Source organism: Hippopotamus amphibius, chromosome 4 (genome assembly GCF_030028045.1).
Source record: "Hippopotamus amphibius kiboko isolate mHipAmp2 chromosome 4, mHipAmp2.hap2, whole genome shotgun sequence".
Classification (NCBI taxonomy): Eukaryota; Metazoa; Chordata; class Mammalia; order Artiodactyla; family Hippopotamidae; genus Hippopotamus; species Hippopotamus amphibius.
This window is the reverse complement of record NC_080189.1, coordinates 93551513-93575097: the sequence shown is the minus strand read 5'-3', so window position 1 is coordinate 93575097 and position 23585 is coordinate 93551513. Positions and strand designations below refer to the sequence as shown.

Sequence of the window (23585 nt, the reverse complement as noted above, 5' to 3'; positions counted from 1 at the left end):
GAATACACCAATGAAATTTCAATGTCAGTGAGTCTGTTGCTGAGTTGCCCTTTTTATTTTATTTTTAAATTAATTTTTGACATCTGAAAAGCTGTACATAGTTAATGCATAACAACTGGATTGGTTTGAAGATAGGTATACAGTGATGGTACCATCACCACAATCAATGCCATAACCCATCTATCATCTCCAAAGGTTTCCTCCCACCCTCCTATTTATTATTATATTTTTTGTGATAAGAACACTTAACATAAGATCTACCCTGTGTGGAGGGTAGATCTACCTCTTGCTCTCTGTCCATCCCCTTCTCAACTAGTGTCTGCTTCAGCTACATGCTATTCAGATCTCTGGAGCGTATTCATTTTGTATAACTGAAACTTTGTACCCTTTGACAGATACCTCCCCATTTTCCACTTTCCCCAGTCCCTTGCAACCAATGTTCCACTCTGCTTCTGTAAATGTGACTATTTTAGATTCTTCATATAAGTGATATCATGTAGTACTTGTCCTTCTGTGTCTGCTTATTTAGTGTGATATCTTCCAGGTTCATTCATGTTGTCACAAATGGCAGGATTTCCGTGTTTTTTTTAAGGCTGAGTTGCTCTTTATAATGATAGTGCTATAATAGAACCAAATCTCTTTAAGCCAAGACACTAAGACAAGATTATAACTTAAAAGTGGACCGCTATATTTCTATTTATGCTAAGGCATGTTTTCAACACACTTTAGACTTTTTTCAGGTTTAAAGACTTTAAAATGAAGTGATTTTTAAAAATTTCTCAGTAAGCCATACTTTCCTCTTTGATTTTAGCCTTGTCATTTTTATACCGGCCAAAATAATGTGGAACAGCTAATCCCTGATTACTGTCTGTTAGAGAAAAGGTCAAAATAGCCTTTAAATATTGTTAATTATTTTAATTGTGAGTGGAAATATAATAAATGTTACTTAACTAGATTTTCACATAATAAGATTTGGACCTCTGGCTAGGATCTCCTTACTAAATGTGAGAAACTTGATGGGTCTCCTAAATTTTCTAAGCTTTAGTCATCAAATCTAAAAAATATGAACACTAAGCCTCAATTTATTCCCTGAGGGTTCTTGTGACCAATGAGATAATATAATGAAAAGTACTTGGAAAATACAAAACATTAGGCATTTTTACAAGAGTGAATATCGACTAGAATAATTTTGCCTAAATCCAGATTTCTCTTCATGTGAGAAATTAAAGAAATAGTTGAGGTTACAATTGAGAGCTGAAATAGAAATGTGGAAGAAGGTCTAAACAGATGACTAAGCAATAATATCTACCAGTGACTGCATATGGTGGAGTTGGTCAGAAGATATAGGTTTTAACCTATGACCTTAGTTAAGTCACTTCTCTGTAGGATGGCCAGATAAAATGAAGGATGCCCAGTTAAATTTCAATTTTAGATAATAAAGAATTTTTCAGTATAGGTATGTGATATTTGGGAAATATTTATGCTAAAAAAGTATGGTTTTATTTTTTCATCAAAATTCAAATTTAACTGGGTGTCCTGTATTACTTTTTCCTAAATCAGTTAACCCTATCTTTCAAGCTCTGAGTTTATGAGAAAATATGAGAAGTCCACTTTCCTATTACCTCACAGCATGGTGGGGATCAAAGAATCTATCTCATATATTAATACAAACGTAGAATTTTGTATTTCCTTGTTTAAATTCTATAAACTACCTTTAAAATTTTTTGCCATATTACTGTAAACAAAATGTTTTGTAGAAACTAGAATCCTCTGACTCACAATCATAAAAAATATTCACTGTTAAGATGCTGCTTACAACAGGGCTACATGTTGAGTGGATTAAGCAGGTATATACCCGATAGCCAGCGTGTAAGTCTCACTGCCATCACTTGATGCGGTGGTAACCTTGGAAAAACATTCACAGACTTGAGCTGTGGAATAATGACGATAGAGTAGAGTTGTTAAGAGGAGAAAGAATTAAATGTTTCTTATTTGCTGAGACATTTAGGAGAAATTCAGTGATGGTTAACCACCTTCATGATTTCCATTTTTTAGGTTATTTACACTGCATGGAGTCACTACTGCCTCCATATCAGGAGGGCTGTAGAGCTGACATAATATCAAGGCATCTCTGCAGAGCTGATTCTGAATAGCAGTTTGATAAAGAATGGGGATTTGAACTCTAACATCTGTCCTTAGACTGAGTATCAACAAATAATCTGTTTTGTAATTTGGTTGATATGTGTGGAAATAAGCTATAAAAATCATTACTGTATGACTTGTTTCTTTTTCCCCTCTTTGTCCTTCTTTTCTTCTTCCTCCTGCTTCTCCACCTCTCCTTTCTTCCTCTTTCTCTTCTCCAACTTAGAAGGTAGGTAGGCTGTGTGATGATAGAAGGAATATTATGCTGAGGGAAGAGGAGTTCTTGATTCATATTAAAACTGTCATCAGTATAGGTGTGTAATTTAAGTCATGTTATATCTCTGAACTTATTTCTTCCTTAGGAACTTGGGGTGATTGAAGAAGGTAATTTCCAGGGCAGACACTATCTTTATTTACTTATGTGTTTAGACCCTCGCATTTGCTAAGTTCATAGCCTTTGTTTTGTAGGGTAACTAGAGGGACTTGCCCTAGTCATACAGCTTGTTTCCTGGCAGAGCTGAAGGTGGAACCCTTGTCTGGTGACATCTTCATTGACTATGTGCTGACTGGACAGTCAGTTTAATGTATGAGTGCTTTCCTTTAGCAGCCCTTAATTGATTTATATAAATTAACCTTAATGCTGTTAAACTGCTTCAGGAGCTATCAACTTTGTGAATTTTTATGCATCATAAAAACTGTAGGTATAAACTACACATCTATTAGTGTCTCTTGACATTGTACCGATTACTGTAGTGGCTGGGATTGTAATTAGGACTTAGTGGCTTGTCAAAATGCCAAGGTGGGTAGCACTTATTCTTTGTTAGATAATTAGTTGCCCTTATAAAAAAAAGAAAAAAGCTACAAAGTTCCTAAACTTCATATTACAGTTTTTAATGTCTTATTAATCATTTGTTCTTTCTTCATCCTCCTTCGTTTGTTCATTTCAGAAACATGGGTTTCCAGTACAGGAACCTGTATATGTTGAATTAACGTTAAATATCCCTTAGGGAGACACTTCCTTGTTCTTACAACTGCTAGAATTTTGCTAGAATAAAATGTAAAAGAACCTGTATGCAAAATATATGGAGGGACATATTTTTGCCATGTGGATAGCCAGTTGTTCTTGAGCTGCTTAACTCTTTCTGAAAAATACCGTTACAATGTTTTAAGCGACAAATAGCAGATGACAAAGTAGTGCAAAGAATCCTTTCTTGGTTATTTACAAAAGGAGCATTTGATAGATTTCTGGTTAATTTGAAGGAAACAGGACAGCAGTGGGGCCTCAACATTTTGGGGTATTTATAAAAGAACTGCTTTCGGTGATCAGTTAACTTAAAAAATGCCTGTTATTTTTTTGTTTTTTTTTTTTACTTTTATATTTGTGAATGGATACAAAGTTTAACTATAAATATGTTGTTACATTTATTGCTTGCTGTATAAACACACTTTATGTTGAAATGATTATTCCTTTTTTATGCTAATAATGATTAAAGTCCAGCACATCACTTAAGACTAATATCAGCTGCCAGTTACAGAAGATACAAAACAATAATGATCTCAACACTATGGAGACTTGTTTCTCACTCAAGTCAAAGAATATCAATTACAGAGACCAGGGCTGATAAGAAAGCTTCACGTTTAAGAGATTCACACTCCTATCTTCTTTCTCTGTCATTCTCTGAGCATGTCGTGTGCTGCAGTGTCCACCACTGTTAAATGTGTGTTTTCTTAAGGGACAAAGAATGGTATTCCCTCTCTTTTTAAGGAACTTTCTGGAAGTCACACAAAGCCTTTCCTCTTCTGCGACATTGGCCAGCGTTTAGTGGTTACATGGTCACAGTTACCTTCAAGGTGCCATGTACGCAGCTAAAAAGCACGGGCTCTCCTGCATAAGATGGGGAGGAGAGGGGGTGGGGGACAGAAAAATCTCTGTCATGGTTACTCTGTGCAAATCTGTGTTTTAAAATAACAAGTTGCTTCTGCTCTGCAGAAAATTTTAATCAAATCAGCGAGTCAGAATTTACACATCTTGAAATTTTAAATTACAATACAAATCACTAAATGATTAAATGCCAAATAAATGAGATAGACTATAGCAGTAGATTTGCTACAGTTTTGAAAAAGTCAAGGTAATTATAGACCAGAATCATGGGAGAGGTTTACGAACTGTGGATTTAAAGTCACGTCAATGAAGTAGAAAAGGCAAAAGCCTCTTTAGTGGGAAGAAAGACATGAAGTAAAAAACAGGAAGATGAACAAGTGCTGTTGGAGGCTAGTGAGCCCAGCTGATCTAGTAGTTTGTTACAGAAGTAACTGATGTCAATTCAGAAGGTTTATTAGTGGCAGATTATGTGACCTTGAATGTCAGAATGATTTGTCTGGAATTTAATGTGTAGGAAAATACCACTTTTTTAAGGGCAGTAGGATACTGTGGTTAAAATAGTGCTTATTCTGATTGGAAAGAGAAACACTTAGGAAACCTTGACCAGAAGATATGCTATTATAATGGTCAGAGGTGGAATTTTACATATCTGAACAAGGAACAAATAGAAATTAAAAAAGAAGGCTCCTTGAATACAAAAATGAGGATATCAGAACCCTTACCAAAAAAACAGTCTAATTGATAGACTCATAGATTGCACCATGATTACCAGCATACTATTAGCTAATACATCCATCACCAGAGACAATTACCATTTCTTTTTTGTGGTAAGACCATTGAAGATCTGCTCTCTTGGCAACTTGCAAGCATACACTACAGTATTATTAACAATAATCACTTTTAACTGTATATAATGCTGTACATTAGATCCCCGGAACGTCTTCTTCTAACTGGAAGTTTGTACTCTTTGACTAACATCTCCCCATTTCTCCCGGCCTCCAGTAACCACCATTCTACTCTGCTTCTGTGAGTTTTGGCTTTTTCAGATTCTACCGATAAGTGATATCATACAGTATTTGTCTTCTCTGTCTGACTTAGCCCTCATAAAAGGACTATCAAATCTTGGTTAGCCCATCTGACTGCTCTGAGTATAGTGTTCTGTGGTTGCAACCCTCTTGTCTATAACCCTTTCGGACACATATAAAGGGGTGTGCTTGGGGCTAAAAGCCTTCATACCTTGCCGTTTCTGGTATGAGGTTTAGAGCTCAAAAGTTGCTTTAGGGTTCACAACAGTTGCAAGAGTTCTGCAGATGAGGCTTGTGCTTTCTTTGGTAGCACAGACATCAGTGATAACACCTGGGTGGCTTCCAGTTTTTTTCTTCTAGCAAGTTTCTCGTGCAAGCAACCCCAGCCCTAAGATTTAGCCTAGAAGTCATTCTTAAGTCCAAAATCTTATACATTTCATGGGTTCTATATTTTGCCCACCTCACCTGTCTCATCTTAAAAGCCTGCTGGACGGTATTGCTGAGAACAGAACATTTGGTGTTATCATAGTACTGGACATTGTTCATTTTTAAATTGTCTGTCTGTACCTGTAGCAGAGGGTGCTGGCTCTCTACCTAAGTTCTGTCCTGCCGTTCCATCCTGACGTTTTGCTTTTGGGCATGACTGCCTAGCCAGGAAGCACTCTTGCATCTCTGTAGGACCATGTGACTAGTTCTTACCGGTAGAATATGAGTGAAAGTAATATGTGTCACTTCAAACCTGGGATCGTTAGGACTTGGTTGTTCCTTCTCCTCAGAACTTCCTCCCTCCCTCTGGCAGCTGCGTGTCAATGCCCTAGGTGACCATGGAAACCAGCATTGAAGAATGCAAAAGCGGCACCAGCTGTAGGTCTTTGAATACCTGTTTGGAGCAGAATCTATGCCCTCGTGATTAGTAATATCTAACTTAGTCTGCTGTATGAGAGAAATAAGCTTTACTGTGCAGAAACAGGAAATTTAATATTGCTCATCAGATCACTTTGTGTTCCTATAGCTAATGCAGAATCCTCTTTCTATGTTTAGGGTATTTCCCAGGTTAAAAGTTTTGTTGGGGGAGCAGAACCCATCTCCTGCCTCAGAATCTGAAGAGGACAGCGATTTGCTTTCCAAGACGCATTGGCACCTTGGTACAGGTACATAACCCTCACTGTGTTATGTACCTGGGCCTTGATGGAGGAGCCATGATGCAAAGAAATTAGGGCCTGTGTAGAAACCATATTGGGACAGTAGTAGTTGGGTAGCAACACTCAGATCCCTGGAAATTTTGTGAGCTGTGCAGTACGCGTTTATTGAATTAATTTTTGCTTAAAAAAAAAAACAGTCCAAATTCATTATCTTGGCTAGCAACTCAGAGCCATGGCTAATACTCCACAGGAGATGATTGAGACAAGCCTAAAAAAAATAAAAAATGATTCGCATAACATCAGTTAGATCCAGGCAATAGAACCCGGGTTGGCTTTTATTGGCATTTTTGAGTACGTGAAATATGCTTTATTTGTCTTTCCATGAGACTAAAAATGTGAAGTCTTTTAGAATTAGAAAAATGCATTTTAACTTGTTAATTGGAAATGCAATTAGATGTCATTCAAAATGGTGTTTCTACCAAGAGAATCAGCCCTCAATTCGTCATTTTGTACTTTATTTCCTAGCAGAAATAAAAATTGATATTGTATTATTTTTAGAGCATATTAATTAGAAAATGGCTCTGCAATCTGCATACTTTCTCAAGAATATTCCAGTATTCTGCATTAACGTACAGGTAAACACCCTTTTTAACTCAGTGATTTGATCACTGACATAGCACACCCTAAATGTCATGTGAAGTAGAAATGTCATCAGATAGATTTAGTCTAAGAGACACCCACAGTTCATTTTCTATCAGGATAAAAAGCATAAATGAGCATTAATGATGGCATTCAGAAATGAGATGCCCACATTGTAGGCTGTCATTTCCGCTCCTTTCTCCTGTCATTCCAGAATCTTATTGGAAAGCAAAAGGGACATCTAAAATGAGTGACATTTCACTTTTTGCAGGGATTGTATAAGCTCTGATTTCCTTTCATGGAGCTTTCATTGTACCTCATTATGAAACTGATTATTTCAGGGAATTGCAGTATATGGTTATTATCTGTTTTACTATTTGATTTTCATATTTCTGAGCCTGTATAAATAATGTACCATGTAAGTACCACAGTGGGATTTTACAACAAACTAATTAGTAATATCACAGAAGAAAGTGCATTATTTAATTTTAATATATTATAAATATCTTAATTTATTATAACAGGGATATTTCTTAATAGTAAATATCTCAGCAGACATCTAAGGGAACATTATTAATATTTTTAAATAAAAACCATCTAAGATTATAAAACATTAAAATTTAGCGGTCTGGCTCATACTGTAAATTTTAGCCCTTTCTTTCTGTCTTTAAAGAAATAAATTTTATGGAGCATAGTAATACACATCACAGTTCCTTTCAATTAACATTTATGCTGAAGACAGATCCTAGGTGAATGTGCTCTGCAAAGAATTCAGAAACCTAATATAAATGTGACTTTCAAATTTCAGTTTTTTTAAACCATTTTTCAAATTCATTGTTTGACCACTTTCAGCTCATAATGGCCACTGTTGTATTGGCAGTGGTAATTAATCTCACTTCTCAACTCACCAAAATATTTATATCAGTCTGAGTCTAGTCAGGAGAAAGATAACACAGTGTTTTGAACAGGGAAAGTTAATTCTTTAAATAAAGAATTATTAACTATAGCAGAGATTAAAAAGGGGTTGGCTTGAAGTATAGAGAACTCATTAAATACAGGACTACCAGATAAAATATTACATAATTAATATATAATAACTACCACCCATAAGGCAGAAACAGATGAAGAAAGAGACTTTGGTCCCTCAGATGCAGACCTTTTTACAGAGGACATCGTCGTGGCCCGCCAAGTGGCAGAGAAGGTACTACAGCATCACACTTATAGGACTTGCTGGAAGTTCACCCTCTAAAGCATTCCAGGTGGCTCGACAGAGGCACTCCACTACAAAAATAGCCAGGGGTACTGCTGGAGAACCAGGGAGCGCTCCAGAAGCCTTGGTCCAGAGAAGATACCCATGAGCTCTGGAGAATACTCTTGCACTGCAGGAGCCAGACACCGAGAAAGCTACATTTGCTGCAGGCACCTCTGAGCAAGCAAATCAGACTAGGAAGCAAAACCCTTTTCTCATTCATTGTCTTTCTTTCATCATCTGACCAAGCTTCAAATTGTGCTTGTGGGTCAAAGAAAATTATTTGAAGGACACAAAGATATATTCATAGAACAAGATAAAAGGGTGAATTTGGAGCTGAGAAGCAGTAAATACAGTCAGCACAACATTGTACTGAAAGAATACAACTTATTTAAATATATAGTTATTACAAAGACCCTAACTTGAGGAGTTAGATAATAGTTGAAAGTGAACTGACATGTCTGCCTGCATGCTTGTTGCTTAATTCTAGTGCTACAACCAAAAAAAAAAGTCATTTTGTCTCACTGGCTCTAAGTTTCTGAAAATGCAAATGGAAACATTTAAGGTAAATTTAGCATTTCAGTTGCCTTGAGTGTATCAGTAAATGGTTGTTGAGGGAGTGCTGTATTTAAACTTAACTGTTTCTCATAAATGTGATTAGTCATTTTAAATGAATAAATCATTTTATAATATAGCCACTAATAAGAAAGAAACTTCACAGTCAAGGAGAGGCTCAGTAGTATATACTTTTTGACATATCCTAATTGGCCAAATTATCTTAGTTGGCTAATAAACATGATTCTCAGAAAATTCTACATAATTTTCATAATTTCTCAATAAAGAAAAGGGCAAAATAGATTGAAGGGCATGAGTCATATAAATTATTATTAGGTGTTTTCCCAAGAGTCACATGTCGAAACGTGTTCAAGGAGAGGAGGACTTCAGCATGAAGTTGTCATCCAGTTCGTCAGCATTTATTGTTCTCCATTGAGTCTGAGGGGTGTGTGTATGTGTAAAGCTTTGTAAAGTACTTTAAAGTATAGATTTAATTAGAATGGTGTAAATTCATTGCATTTAAAAAGTTAGGCATATCTGCAAAATGGTAAAGGTTCTGAAACTAACAGAAGATTCTTGAATCTGTACTTGAATTACTTCAGATCATTCAAATATCAGGAAAGTTTTTGTGCAGTTATGTTAATCATAATTTAACTTCTAGATTATAATCTCAAATGAACTGGCCATTATCAAATATGGTAATAATAAGGTTAAAATTATGCTATTATGTGATAACCCAAGAATAACAATTTTTTTATAGACCAAGATATTATAGCATTGAATGAAAATATAAGGATCAAATCATTGAAATTACAGTTTCCATTGGTGGCAAATAAATTTTCTTTTAAGGTAAATTTTTCTGTTAGAGAAGAAAGACAATGTGTAACCACTGGACACCTTGGTAAAACATATTCGTTGGTACTCAGAAAATCTCCATGTTGACAAGTTATTTCTGAAATAATATAAAAAGAAATTGACTTACACAGCTTTCTTTTGTATTGCTATGTTGTTTTAAATTTTAACAAAGAAAAAGATTAAGGACAAGACAATGGTATCTCCCATTTTAACATTACTCTGGATAAGTGGAATGTGTGTTTTGTGACTTTTAAAAATATTACTTTCCTAGATAATATCTAACATTTTGATTTGGGAGAGTGCTATATTTTAAATTTGACTTCTCTCTCTTGCTCTCTCACTGTCTTGCTGTCTCACTCACTCTCTCTCTCTCTCTCTCTTTAAGCTTCTCCATGGGTTGATAACAGTAGAACTCCAAACAAGATTGACCTTTATGATGTACGCAGGAGACCATGGTAAGAATTTTGGGGTAGTCATGAAAACATGAAAAAACACAAAATAAGGTTTCATTTCTTTTCTATTTTTTTTTATGAAAAAGTTGGAATTTTTCCATTATTAGGATGAATATTGTCTGATTATTTAAAGAGTTCTGGATTGTTTTTCTTTTCTTTTACACATTTGAATTTTTTATGTATTTATACTTTAAAACAGTTAAAGCTAAATGAAGATGACGAGCTTAATGGCCATGATAATGACTGTTGTTGAAATGATTCATCAAACGCATTTCAAATGGACTACTTTGAGTTTCTTAGTCAATGTCATCTCTAAATCTCTTTTAGCTGGTGGGGATTTCTATTGAAAGGCTCCCAGTTTGCTTGGAGTAGGGCTCTAACAGAGCATCTAGGTAGAGTAGAAGGTACTTTGCCTCTGGCAGTGGACTAATGAGAACTGGCTCTAAGGTAAGAGCTGCCCCTAGTTACAGACATATAGCTTAGGTTTCATTTTTCCAAAAAGAAAGTATATTTGTTCCTTACTACTAAAGAAACTCATTCTCCTGGGACTTCCCGGGTGGCGCAGTGTTAAAGAATCCGCCTGCCAATGCAGGGGACACGGGTTTGAGCCCTGCTCTGGGAAGATCCCACATGCTGTGGAGCAACTAAGCCCATGTGCCACAACTATTGAGCCTGTGCTCTAGAGCTCGTGAACCACAACTATTGAGCCCATGTGCTGCAACTGTTGAAGCCCACGCACCTAGGGCCTGTGCTCCACAGCAAGGGAAGCCACTACAATGAGGAGCCTGTGCACGGCAATGAAGAGTAGCCCCCACTCACGTCAACTAGAGAAAGCCCATGTGCAGCAACGAATACCCAACGCAGCCAATAAATAAATCATTTATTAAAAAAAAAAAAAAAAAAGAAAGAAACTCGTTCTCCTGACATGTAAGTAAAAAAATATCAAGTAAGTCACAATTGCACTCACTGGGAAACAATTGTTAAACTCATGTATTTCAATTGATTTTTTAAATATATTTAAATGTGTGGCTATATATTTTTTTAATGAGTTCACACATTTTACAATATGCTGCTTTGTAACCTACTCTTTGATATCAATACATTTTCATAAGAGACATACTAACATCATTTTAAAAGAATGACTAGGTGGTAACTTATTTTCAAAATCCCCTATTTTTGGACATTTAGGTTATTTCTGACTTTTTGCTAGGGTTCAGACGAATGGTAAGACATGTAATAGTTGATTCAAAGAAATGTATTTAAGGCTTTTAAAATGCCCTATTAAACATCCCAGTAGCAATTTACATAAACACGAACCATGTATAATACTACCAGATATTATTAATCCACATATCATTCTTGATAATATTTCTCCAAGTTAGTGGCCATGGAGCCATGGGTTGTCGAGTGGGGGCAAAGTCTATGACATCACATGATTTGGGGTCAAGAACCAGTTGTTTTGGCGGAAACTTAGAAACTAGGTCCCAACCAGAAGAGACAGACCATATCCTGTCCTCTCATCTTCTCGTGGAGAAGCATGCCAGGACCATTTGTCAGGATGCTAGACATGAACTAGATTTGCCTTCAATTGAAATCTCCCAGCAACCCTGCCATTTTACCTTCTAATAGGGAAACAAACTTGAATGCAAGCTATAAACTCTGTTTCATGATCATATAGTCCTGAATATTGATTGTGCTGCATGTTGTCTGAAAACTAATTGGCATGTTGTCTGGCAGGCTTCTGAGAAGTTGGATTTAGAGTCATGGACAATGAGAACACTGAGTTCAGATGCAGCTCTTTTTGTTGGGGAAGGCAGGTCCCCAGTTCCCATCAGTCTGCAGTCAGGCAACATGAGCTTTCCAGATTATTCACCTATAGTTAAGTTTATCTCTACGGTGGCTGAACTATTCTCCTAGAGTCTTTTCACATATAGAGATTCTGAATCTGCAGGGCTGGGGTTGAGTGTGGCATTTTGAACTGGCTCTCCAGATGAATTTTAGATACTATAAAGTTTGAGAACCACTACTTGAAATTTTTGCAAGTAACATTATATATTGTTTTGTTTTTAATTACTTTATTGTCCCTTTGTATTTGTCTTATATTGATATTGCTTTTTCATGTTCCTAGACCACTAATCTACTTTTGTGGGGGTTTTTTTGTGTGTGTGTTTAAATATATGACATAATCTTATTATTGCTTGTTTTTATTATTATTATTTAGAGTGAGTTTTAAAACTTGTGATCAGCAAAATGGAATTTATGATGACTTTTTTTGGGAGGGGGAAATGTTCTTCCAGAAGTTAATTTCTTTTGCTCCTAGTATTAAAGTATATCTCTTATTCCTTTGTTATAAATATCTGCAAAACATACTTTAAGTATCATGCTTCTGACATTTTTATTATGTTAAATGTAGCTTTTTTAAAGTTGATGTTGAAGAATTGTGAATAAAAGAGCATTGCCTACTGAGATAGAATGAAGGAGGGCCTTGCTTGGAAAATATCTCAGAGATCAGTAAATAGCAGTTCAACAAATATCAATGTTTGATATTTTGCAAGAGAAAAAATTATTCGTATGATATTTGTTACAGGTACATCCAAGGAGCTGCATCTCCTAAAGACATGCTTATTCTGGTTGATGTGTGAGTAGTTAAATATTATATGATTTTTCTAAACTGAGATTATAGGGAGGAGTTTTAGATAACAGTAGTAGGTTGGGACTAGAAAATAGGTTGAAAAAAAGGCAAAGGATAATTATGATGGCTTTTATATCCAGACAAAGAGATCAAATTAAGGCAGTAACAAAACAAACAAAAATTCTCTTATTGAAAATGAGAGGAATCTATGTCAGAATTGAAAATTATGGCTTGGTTCTAAAGTCGGAGCTCTTTGAAAAATTATTGATTTGCTTCCAATTTTTGCTTTATATTTTAAACAATATTAAAGTACGTGGTTGCTAAAACTAATCTGTTTTTGCTACAAAAAAAGTAGAATCATTAGTTGGCACTTAGTTATTAATGATTCAAATATCTTTTAGCAATTGGACACAAAATAGATAAATATTAGATATATTAAATGTCAACAGTGGGCCTTTCTCAAGGGAAATGCTGAAATACAAGAAAGAATTTCATGAGTTTTTATATTGGTCATTCTATTTATTTGTCACATTGCTTGAAGTTAGGGTGTGTGTGTGTAATCTTCCAAAAAAGATTGAAGATGAAACTGTAGAACATAGAGAAGAATATATCCATATATCATGCTTTGGAGATTTAGTTTTTAAGAGTAATACCAAGGAATTAAAAACATGAGGTGTAAAATGCTTATATTATTTTCCCAGAGAGAAAAAAGAAGTATATCCTCATCTGTTCTTTGCCCTGGAAGAAACATAATCCAGTATTTTATAGGCAACTAAATTCATTTCACAGGATAGTGTCAGCGTTTGAAAATTTCCCCGTTGTAACGTGAATTAAACAAGTTTAAAATTGTGTGACCTTGCCTGAGAAAGAGAAGATAAATGAATTTGACAAATGTAACTTAAATATTAAATCTCATTTCATTTGCATTTAAACTTCATCTTGTTTTAATTAAATTATTGTAGAGTTTGAACATATGCTAATCCTGGCTATTCTGAAGTATAAATCTACATGGTAATGCAATATGTTATAATCCTATTGGATATATGCTAATCTCCAGAAATGATTTCTTTTATTGAAATCTTTAGAACCCGTGTGGGATACCAAGGTTAAAAATGTATATGGAGTTGTAATGCCATTTTAAAAAATTATTTCAACAGAAATGTATTGAGGGTATCCTATATTCAATGTGATGATATAGAGACAAAGATGATTAAGACATGGTCCCTGATCTCAAAGATGATTCAAACCATGATGAAAACAAACCATATTCACAAATACCTAAAACAGTTATAGGAAGCGTGAGATACTAAGTATGACACAGCACTGAAGCAATACATAGGTGAGAGAGCACATTTCAATTTGAAGTGTCAGGAAAGACTTTGTTATGGGGATAAAATTGGAATTGAATCCTTACAGCTAAGATTTAACAAGGCAGGCATGGGAGGGGAGAGGAAATAAGAGTGGAATTTCAGGTGGAAGAAATGACAGAAGCAAAGTGGCATCAAATGAGAATATCTGAGGGAACTAAACAGGAAGTGGAGGAAGGAGAGAGAGAAAAGATGAAAGTTTCTAAATGACAGGCTCTTAAGATTCTTGGCAATTTTATAGGTAACTATGATCTATTGACAGAATTAGATCAAGGTATGCTGCCAGGATTTTCACCTCTTAGCATGGGGAGGAGAAGGGATTAAGAGATGGATGGAGTGGCTTTTATCTTAGCTCAGGGTCTTGAGGTGATAAAGACCTAAGCCAGAGTGGAGAGAGGATGGAGAGAACAGTGTAAAGTGGAATGAATAAGAGAGGCTGTCTGAATCGGTAGGAAGAATGAGAGGGAGCATGAAATCGAATGACTGAGATCTAGTGTGGTTGACATGTAGGAAAAGGATATATGTAGGAAAGGACATATGTAGGAAAGAAAAATAAGTTTGGGACTAATTTGTCATTTTGGACATTGAACCTGTAGTCACTTAACAAGCACCTAGAAAAGTAAAACTGGAAAAAAGTTGGGATCTAGAGATATAAAAGTGGAAGTTAATTGCCTAGAGATGAGCCCTACAAGCAGATGCGGTCATCCAGGATCATAAAATATGTAGAGACAAGAAAAATGAAGACTAAACCCCAGAGAATATCTACTTTAGGATATAAAACAAGGCATTGTGTTTACAAATCTATTATCAAATTACCATGCTGCTTCACAATTATTGGTTTAATCAAGTCAAACAGTGGGCTTCCTGGGGCAATGACTGTATCTATTAACCTCTGTAGCCCTCACTTCTAACTTGGCTAACAGAGCTGGTATTCAGTATATATTTCCTGAATAAGTAAATATGCTCTGAGTATCCATAGTTTCTTAAAATTGTCACTTGACATGTAATTTTCATCATTTGAGTTAGAAATAAATACATTCTGATGCTAGTAGGAAAGAAAGACAAGATTTCTTATAATTTATTTCTACTTGCTATCAAAAATAGGACTTTTTCTACTACTGATTTTTGAAGACAAAATTAGTTGAATATTATACAAATAATTTAGAGCCAGTGCATAAGTTTCATTTCCTTAAGGTGTCTGATGTTGATTAAATGGTTATTAATGTGTGGACCTATTTTTTTTACAGGAGTGGGAGTGTTAGTGGATTGACACTTAAGCTGATCCGAACATCTGTCTCCGAAATGTTGGAAACCCTCTCAGATGACGATTTTGTAAACGTAGCCTCAGTAAGTATATGATGACTGCACTTTTGCTGAGTAAAATCTACAGTTTTTATCTCCCTTTAATTTTAAACACTTTATAGTGTTCTGTCTTAGACAGACTGAGATATTTCTGGTCCTATCACAAGATTATCTTACTGATCTTTCCTATCTAGTTACTCGTTCTCCCATACTTCCACACCAAGGTCCTTTCTGAATGTTTGAGGATTTACCCATTAATGAAGTGATCAAAGCAATGAAGGAAAACCATTATATATACTGTCTTTGACTCAGAGCAGCTTAAACACTTGACATGAACTCCTGTGTTCATTGATACCATTGTAACTCCCAATAAGTAGCAACTTGGAAGTATGGCAATTTTCTGTTCGTTATAATACTCCTTTTTCATACTGGGCGCATATCCATAATGTATTTTTCTTTAAAGTTGTTTTTTTTTTAATTTTTATTAACATGAGAAGCAATAGATATTTGAATGTACTTTCTTAAAAATCTAATTACCAGGAACCATTTTAGACCTTCCTCCTCAAAGCTAGAGAGCATTGAACTTTGACGCAAATAAAACAGGACAAAATGAATATTACCGTATCGCATCTTAATTCATAGAATTTGGGCAGAAAATTTCATGGCCGTGTACTGGTTGATATAATTTCACATTTGAAGTGGTTATATTCATAGAGGTGAAGTGAGGGAAGAAGTATTTGTGATGAGGTCATTTTGTATTGAACACAGGAGAATGGATCTGCCTCTAAAATCACATGAGAGGAAGTTAAAGCAGCTGGCCTATAGTCAATTTACTCCCTTCACTGGAAGGGTATCCCCCTGGGAAAAAGTAGGCAGAGGAACTGAGTATAATCAACCAGAGCCTCAAAAAACTAGATAAATCATATTTACTTAAGAGGAAGAGGAATTACTCTGAAAAAGCTTTTAGCAGGATATCCCTAGCTTAAGGTTAATGTCATAAATAGAACCCAAGATCAACTAGGCAAGACTCCTTTAAAAATATCTAGTAGGTAATATAACTCTCTGGGCAATAAACTGGAGATAATTCATAGTTTTAATACTCCCACTGTGCAAGGAACCCTGCAAACCTCTTTTTGAGACCTCATTCATCTGGGCCCAGAGGAGTATCTCCAATACAGTAAGGAAGGACCTGGTCTATTAGTTTTCTATGGCTGCTGTAACAACTACCCAAAAACTGGGTAGCTTAAACTACAGAAATTTTTCTCTCATAGTTCTGGAGGCTGGAAGTCCAAGATCAAGGTGCTGGCAGGGTCATTTTCTCCTGAGGCCTCTTTCCTTGGCTTGCAGATGGCTGCCCTCTTGCTACCACTTCATATGGTCATCTCCCTGTGCAGACTAGTGTCTCTTCTTCTTCTTATAAGGACACCAGTCTTAGTGAATTCTGCCTTTACCCAAATGGCCACTCTTTAAAGAACTTATCTATGATTACTGTTACATTTGGAGGTACCAGGGGTTGGGACTTCAATATCGGAAGGACACAGTTCAGCTCATAACACCTGCAGGAACTGCCCTCCATGCCCAGATCTTTATTTGAACCTTTAGCAGTCCTTTAGCTTGTGAACATCCTTGATATTATTAGTAAAATTTGATGCTGTTTAAGAGCTCTGATTCATGTCAATCTGATTTTATAATCTGACCCTGTGTGTTATCTCATAACTTATTCAACAAAATGAGAACAAGTAAAATGCTTGGTCTCTCAAATTAGTTGATCAGAAAAGATAATCATTTAGTTTAATTTGTACATAAACATATTGTTTATTATAAAGGCACTAGAATAGTTGCTAACAAAATATTATCTTTGGTATAGCAAAGGAGAAAATTGTAAAAACATTAAGTTCTGTACATATTTGGCATATCTAATGAAATTTATATAAAACCAGCAGACATTAAATATGGTTAATGTCTTTAGTCTGGCTTCGTCCTGATTCTTACTCATGGATTCAAGTGTAAGTGGTTTATTTGGGACGTGATCCCAGGAAACACAATCAAAGGAAGTGAGGCAAGGGAAGGAAGGAAGCCAATTAAAGAAACTTAATTTAAGGGAACTCAATCCTACTGAGGAATCCTAGAAGCTATATAGAATATGAACTTCAAAGTTTTTCTGCCTCAAGGCCAAATGAACTGGGGTTTTAAGTATGTACCATCCTTCCACATGTGTGGCCAGAATAGACTGTGGCCGCAAGAGAGAGAACTGAAACAGAAAGTTGCAGATGATGTTAGTTAGAAACCTGCCCAGTATCCACTGCATCCAATTAATGATCCTTAAAGATGGCATCTAATAAGTCATTTAAAGCCAGTGTTTCTGTATTGATTTTCTGTCTGCATGATCTATCCATTAATGAATTTGGGGTATTAAAGTCCCCTACTATTATTGTATTACTGTCAGTGTCTCCTTTTATGTCTGTTAATATTTGCTTTATATGTTTAGGTGCTTTATACTGGGTGCATAGATATTCACAAGTGTTATATTCTCTTGTTTGATTGATTCCTTTATTGTTTAAAAATTCCTGAAAATGTAGCATTGTGTTTTGTTTGTTTGTTTTTTTTGGAGGTACATCAAAGTGAGTCAGCTGTATTTATACATATATCCGCATATCCCCTCCCTCCCACGACTCCCTCCCACCCTCCCTGTCCTGGCCTTCCAAGGCATAACCCATCATTGAGTTGATCTCCCTATGCTATACAGCAACTTCCCACTAGCTATCTTTTTTACAGTTGGTAGTGTATATATGTCTATGCTACTCTCTCACTTCATCCCAGCTTCCCCTTCACTCCCCGCACCCCTAACCCCATGTCCTCCAGTCCATTCTCTGCATCCATATTCTTGCCCTGTCACTGGGTTCATTGGTACCTTTTTTTTTTTTTTTTTTTTTTTTGACTCTGTATATATGAGTTAGCATACAGTATTTGTTTTTCTCTTTCTGGCTTACGTCACTCTGTATGACAGGTTCTAGGTCTATCCACCTCATTACATATAGCTCCATTTCATTCCTTTTTATGGCTGAGTAATATTCCGTTGTGTATATGTACCACATATCCTTTATCCATTCATCTGTTGGTGGGCATTTAGGTTGCTTCCATGTCCTGGCTATTGTAAATCGTGCTGCAGTGAACACTATGGTACATGTTTCTTTTTGGATTATGGTTTTCTCTGAGTATATGCCCAGGAATGGGATTACTGGATCATATGGTAGCTCTATTTTTAGTTTTCTAAGGAACTTCCAAACTGTTTTGCATAGTGGCTGTACCAACTTACATTCGCACCAACAGTGCAGGAGAGTTCCCTTTTCTCCACACCCTCTCCAACATTTATTCTCTCTAGATTTTTTGATGATAGCCATTCTGACCAGTGTGAGGTGATACCTCATTGTGGCTTTGACTTGCATCTCTCTAATGATTAGTGATGTTGAGCATCTTTTCATGTGTTTGTTAGCCATCTATATGTCTTCTTTGGAGAATTGTCTATTTAGGTCTTCCGCCCATTTGTGGATTGGGTTATTTGCTTTTTTGATATTGAGCTGGATAAGTTGTTTATACATTTTGGAGATTAATCCTTTGTCAATTGCTTCATTGGCAAATATTTTCTCCCATTCTGAGGGTTGTCTTCCTGTCTCGTTTATGGTTTCTTTCACTGTGCAAAAGCATTTGTTTCATTAGGTCCCATTTGTTTATTTTTGATTTTTTTTCCATAATTCTAGGAGATGGGTCACAAATAATGTTGTTTTGATTTATGTCATAGAGTGTTCTTCCTACGTTTTCCTCTAAGAGTTTTATAGTGTCTGGCCATATATTTACATCTTTTGACCTAAATCCATTTGGATTTTATTTTTGTGTGTGGTGTTAGGAAGTGTTCTAATTTCATTCTTTTACATGTTGCTGTCCAGTTTTCCCAGCACCACTTCTTGAAGAGGCTGTCTTTTTTCCGTTGTATATTCGTGCCTCCTTTGTCAAAGATAAGGTGCCCATATGTATTTGGGTTTGCCTCTGGGTTCTCTCTTCTGTTCCATTGATCTTCCTTTCTATTTTTGTGCCAGTACCATACTGTCTTGATCACTGTGGCCTTGTAGTATAGTTTGAAGACAGGAAGCTTAATTCCACCAACTCCATCTTTCCTTCTTAAGATTGCTTTGGCTATTTGGGGTCTTTTGCATTTCCATACGAATCGTAAGATTTCTTGTTTTAGTTTTGTGAAAAATGCCATTGGTAATTTGATAGGGATTGCAATGAATCCGTAAACTGTTTTGAGTAGTATAGTCATTTTCACAATGTTGATTCTTCCAATCCAAGAACATGGTATGTCCCTCTATCTGTTTGTATCATCTTTGATTTCTTTCATCAGTGTCTTACAGTTTTCTGCATAGAGGTCTTTTGCCTCCTTAGATAGTTTTATTCCTAGGTATTTTATTCTTTTTGTTGCAATGGTAAATGGGAGAGTTTCCTTCATTTCTCTTTCTGCTCTTTCCTTGTTATTGTATAGGAATACAAGAGATTTCTGTGCATTAATTTTGTATCCTGCTACTTTACTAAATTCATTGATTAGTGCTAGCAGTTTTCTGGTAGAGTCTTTAGGGTTTTTTATGTATACTATCATGTCATCTACAAAGAGTGACAATTTTACTTCTACTTTTCCAATTTGGATTCCTTTTATTTCATTTTCTTCTCTGATTGCTGTGGTTAAAACTTCCAAAACTATGTTGAATAATAATGGTGAGAGTGGGCACCCTTGTCTTGTTCCGGTTTTTAGAGGGAATTCTTTCAGTTCTTCACCAGTTAGAACAATGCTGGCTTTTGGTTTCTCATATATGGCTTTTATTATGTTGAGGTAATTTCCTTCTATGCCCATTTTCTGGAGAGTTTTTGATCATAAATGGATGTTGAATTTTGTGAAAAGCTTTTTCTGCGTCTATTGAGATGATCATCTGGTTTTTATCCTTCACTTTGTTGATATGTTGTATCACATTGATTGATTTGCGTATATTGAATCCTTGCATCCCAGAGATAAACCCCACTTGATCATGGTGTATGATCTTTTTAAAGTGCTGTTGGATTCTGTTAGGTAGTATTTTGTTGAGGATTTTTGCATCTATATTCATCAGTGATATTGGCCTGTGATTTTCTTTTTTTGTGACATCTTTGCCTGGTTTTGGTATCCGGGTGATGGTGGCCTCATCAAATGAGTTTGGGAGTGTTCCTCCTTCTGCTATATTTTGGAAGAGTTTGAGAAGGATAGGTGTTAACTCTTCTCAAAATGTTTGATAGAATCTGCCTGTGAAGCCATCTGGCCCTGGGCTTTTGTTTGTTGGGAGATTTTTAATCACAGTCTCAACTTCTGTACTTGTGATTGGTCTGTTCATGGTTTCTATTTCTTCCTGGTTCAGTCTTGGAGGATTGTACTTTTCTAAGAATTTATCCATTTCTTCCAGGTTATCCAATTTATTGGCATATAGTTGCTTGTAGTAGTCTCTCATATTCTTTTGTATTTCTGTGGTGTCAGTTGTTACTTCTCCTTTTTCATTTTTAATTCTGTTGATTAGCGTCTTCTCCCTTTTTTTCCTGATGAGTCTGGCTAATGGTTTATCAATTTTGTTTATCTTCTCAAAGAACCAGCTTTTAGTTTCATTGATCTTTGCTATTGTTTCCTTCCTTTCTTTTTCATTTATTTCTGATCTGATCTTTATGATTTTTTTCCTTCTGCTCACTTTGGGTTTTTTTTGTTCTTCTTTCTCTAGTTGTTTTAGGTGTAAGGTTAGGTTGTTTATTTGATATTTTTCTTGTTTCTTGAGGTAGGACTCTATTGCTATAAAATTCCTTCTTAGAACTGCTTTTGCTGCGTCCCGTAGGTTTTGGGTTATTGTGTTTTCATTGTCATTTGTTTCTAGGTATTTTTTGATTTGCTCTTTGATTTCTTCAGTGATTTCTTGGTTGTTTAATAGCATATTTTTTAGTCTCCATGTGTTTGTATTTTTTACAGTTTTTTTCAGGTAATTGATATGTAGTTTCATGGCATTGTGCTCAGAGAAAATGCTTGACATGATTTCAGTTTTCTTGAATTTACCAAGGCTTGATTTGTGACCCAAGATGTGATCTATCCTGGAAATGGTCCATGTGCACTTGAGAAGAAAGTATATTCTGTAGTTTTTGGATGGAATGTCCTATAAATATCAATTAAGTTGAGATGGTCTAATGTGTCATTTAAAGCTTGTGTTTCCTTATTTATTTTCGGTTTGAATGATCTGTCCATTGATGTGAGTGGGTGTTAAAGTCTCCTACTGTTATTGTGTTACAGTCAATTTCCCCTTTTATGGCTGTTAACATTTGCCCTATGTATTGAGGTGCTCCTATGTTGGGTGCATAGATATTTACAATTGTTATACGTTCTTCTTGGATGGATCCCTTGATCATTATGTAGTGTCCTTCCTTGTCTCTTGTAATAGTCTTTACTCTAAAGTCTAATATTTCTGATATGAGTATTGCTACTCCAGCTTTCTTTTGACTTCCATTTGCATGAAATATCTTTTTCCATCCCTTTACTTTCAGTCTATATGTGTTCTTTGGTCTGAAGTGGGTTTCTTGTAGGCAGCATATAGAAGGGTCTTGTTTTTGTATCCATTCAGCCAATCTGTGTCTTTTGGTTGGAGCATTTAATCCATTTACCTTAAGGTGATTATTGACATGTGTGTTCCTATTACCATTTTCTTAATTATTTTGGGTTTGTTTTTGTAGGTGTTTTCCTTCTTTTGTGTTTCCTACTTAGAGAAGTTCCTTTAGCACTTGTTGTAAGGCTGGTTTGGTGGTGCTGAATTCTCTTAACTTTTGCTTGTCTGTAAAGCTTTTGATTTCTCTGTCGAATCTGAATGAGATTCTTGCTGGGTAGAGTATTCTTGGCTGTAGGTTTTTCTCTTTCAGGACTTTGAGTATATCCTGCCACTCCCTTCTGGCCTGGAGGGTTTCTGCAGAAATATCAGCTGTTATCCTTATGGGTTTTCCCTTATATGTTATCTGTTGCTTTTCTCTTGCCATTCTTAATATTTTTTCTTTGTGTTTAATTTTCATTAGTTTGATTAATATGTGCCTTGGTGTATTTCTCTTTGGGTTTATTCTGTATGGGACTCTGTGCTTCTTGGACTTGATTAATTATTTCCTTTCCCACGTTGGGAAAGTTTTCCGCTATAACCTCTTCAAATATTTTCTCAGACCCTTTCTTTTTTTCTTCTTCTTCTGGGATGCCTATGATTCAGTTGGTGCACTTAATGTTATCACCAAGGTCTCTGAGACTGTCTTCCATTCTTTTTTCTCTTTCCTGCTCTGTGGCAGTTATTTCCCCCATTCTGTCTTCCAACGCACTTATTCATTCTTCTGCCTCAGTTATTCTGCTGTTTATACCATCTGGAGTATTTTTAATTTTGGTTATTTTGTTTTCCATTACTATTTGTTTGCTCTTTAGTTCTTCTGAGTCCTTATTAACTGTTTCTTGTATTTTCTGTATTTTGTAATCAAGATTTTGGTTCATCTTTACTATCATTACTCTGAATTCTTTTTCAGGCATTTTTCCTATTTCCTCTTCATTTATTTGGACTCGTGGGTTTTCTTCCTGCTCCTTTGCCTGTATGGTGTTTCTTTGTTTTCTCATTTTGTCTAATTTACAGAATTTGCTTTCTCCTCTCCCTATGCTTCCTACTAGTATTTCTTCTTGTTTCTGCCCTCTGCCCCCTGTGGTGGGGTTTGTCCAGTGTCTTGAGTAGGCCTCCTGGTGGGGGGAGTCTGGTGTCTGCTTTTGGTGTGTAGCTCTGTGCCTTTTCTCTCTGATGAGCAGGGCTGTGTCAGGTGGTGTGTTTTAGGGTACTTGTGAGGTTAATGTGGCTTTAGGTAGTCTGTGTGCTGATGGGTGGGATTGTGTTCCTGTCTTGTTTGTAGTTTGGAGTGAGGTGTTCAGCACTGGCAGTTGCAGACAGTCGGACGAAGCCGAGTCTTAGACTCCGATACAGGGCTCTGTGAGAGTAGTCTGCAGTTAATCTTCCTTGTGTCTGAGGACTCTGTAGTAGTTTAGCATCCTGGATTCAGTGCTCCCTCCCCAGAACCTCTTACTTGACTTCTGATGGAGTAGCCCAGACTTCAGAGGTTGCTGGTCCCGGCAATAAAGGGGTTTAAAGAAGACTGTCCAAGCCCCAGACTAATGGCAGAGTGTTGAGTCAAACAAATACTAAATAAGGGAAACACATACATGTACAAGACACACCAATACTGACTCCAGTAGAACATAAGGCACTAGAAAGACCTGACCGA

The 23585-nt window shown here is 36.0% G+C and overlaps 1 protein-coding gene across 3 annotated transcripts in view; it reads left to right on the top strand.

The window, feature by feature from the left end:
* CACNA2D1 (calcium voltage-gated channel auxiliary subunit alpha2delta 1) overlaps positions 1-23585 on the top strand; it is a 587574-nt gene that overhangs the window by 453942 nt on the left and 110047 nt on the right. For all 3 annotated transcript variants that reach the window (XM_057730987.1, XM_057730986.1, XM_057730985.1), the window contains exons 8-10: positions 9875-9944; positions 12529-12579; positions 15188-15287. In XM_057730987.1, the coding sequence (XP_057586970.1) occupies positions 9875-9944; positions 12529-12579; positions 15188-15287 (221 nt within the window). The remainder of the gene's footprint in view (positions 1-9874; positions 9945-12528; positions 12580-15187; positions 15288-23585) is intronic.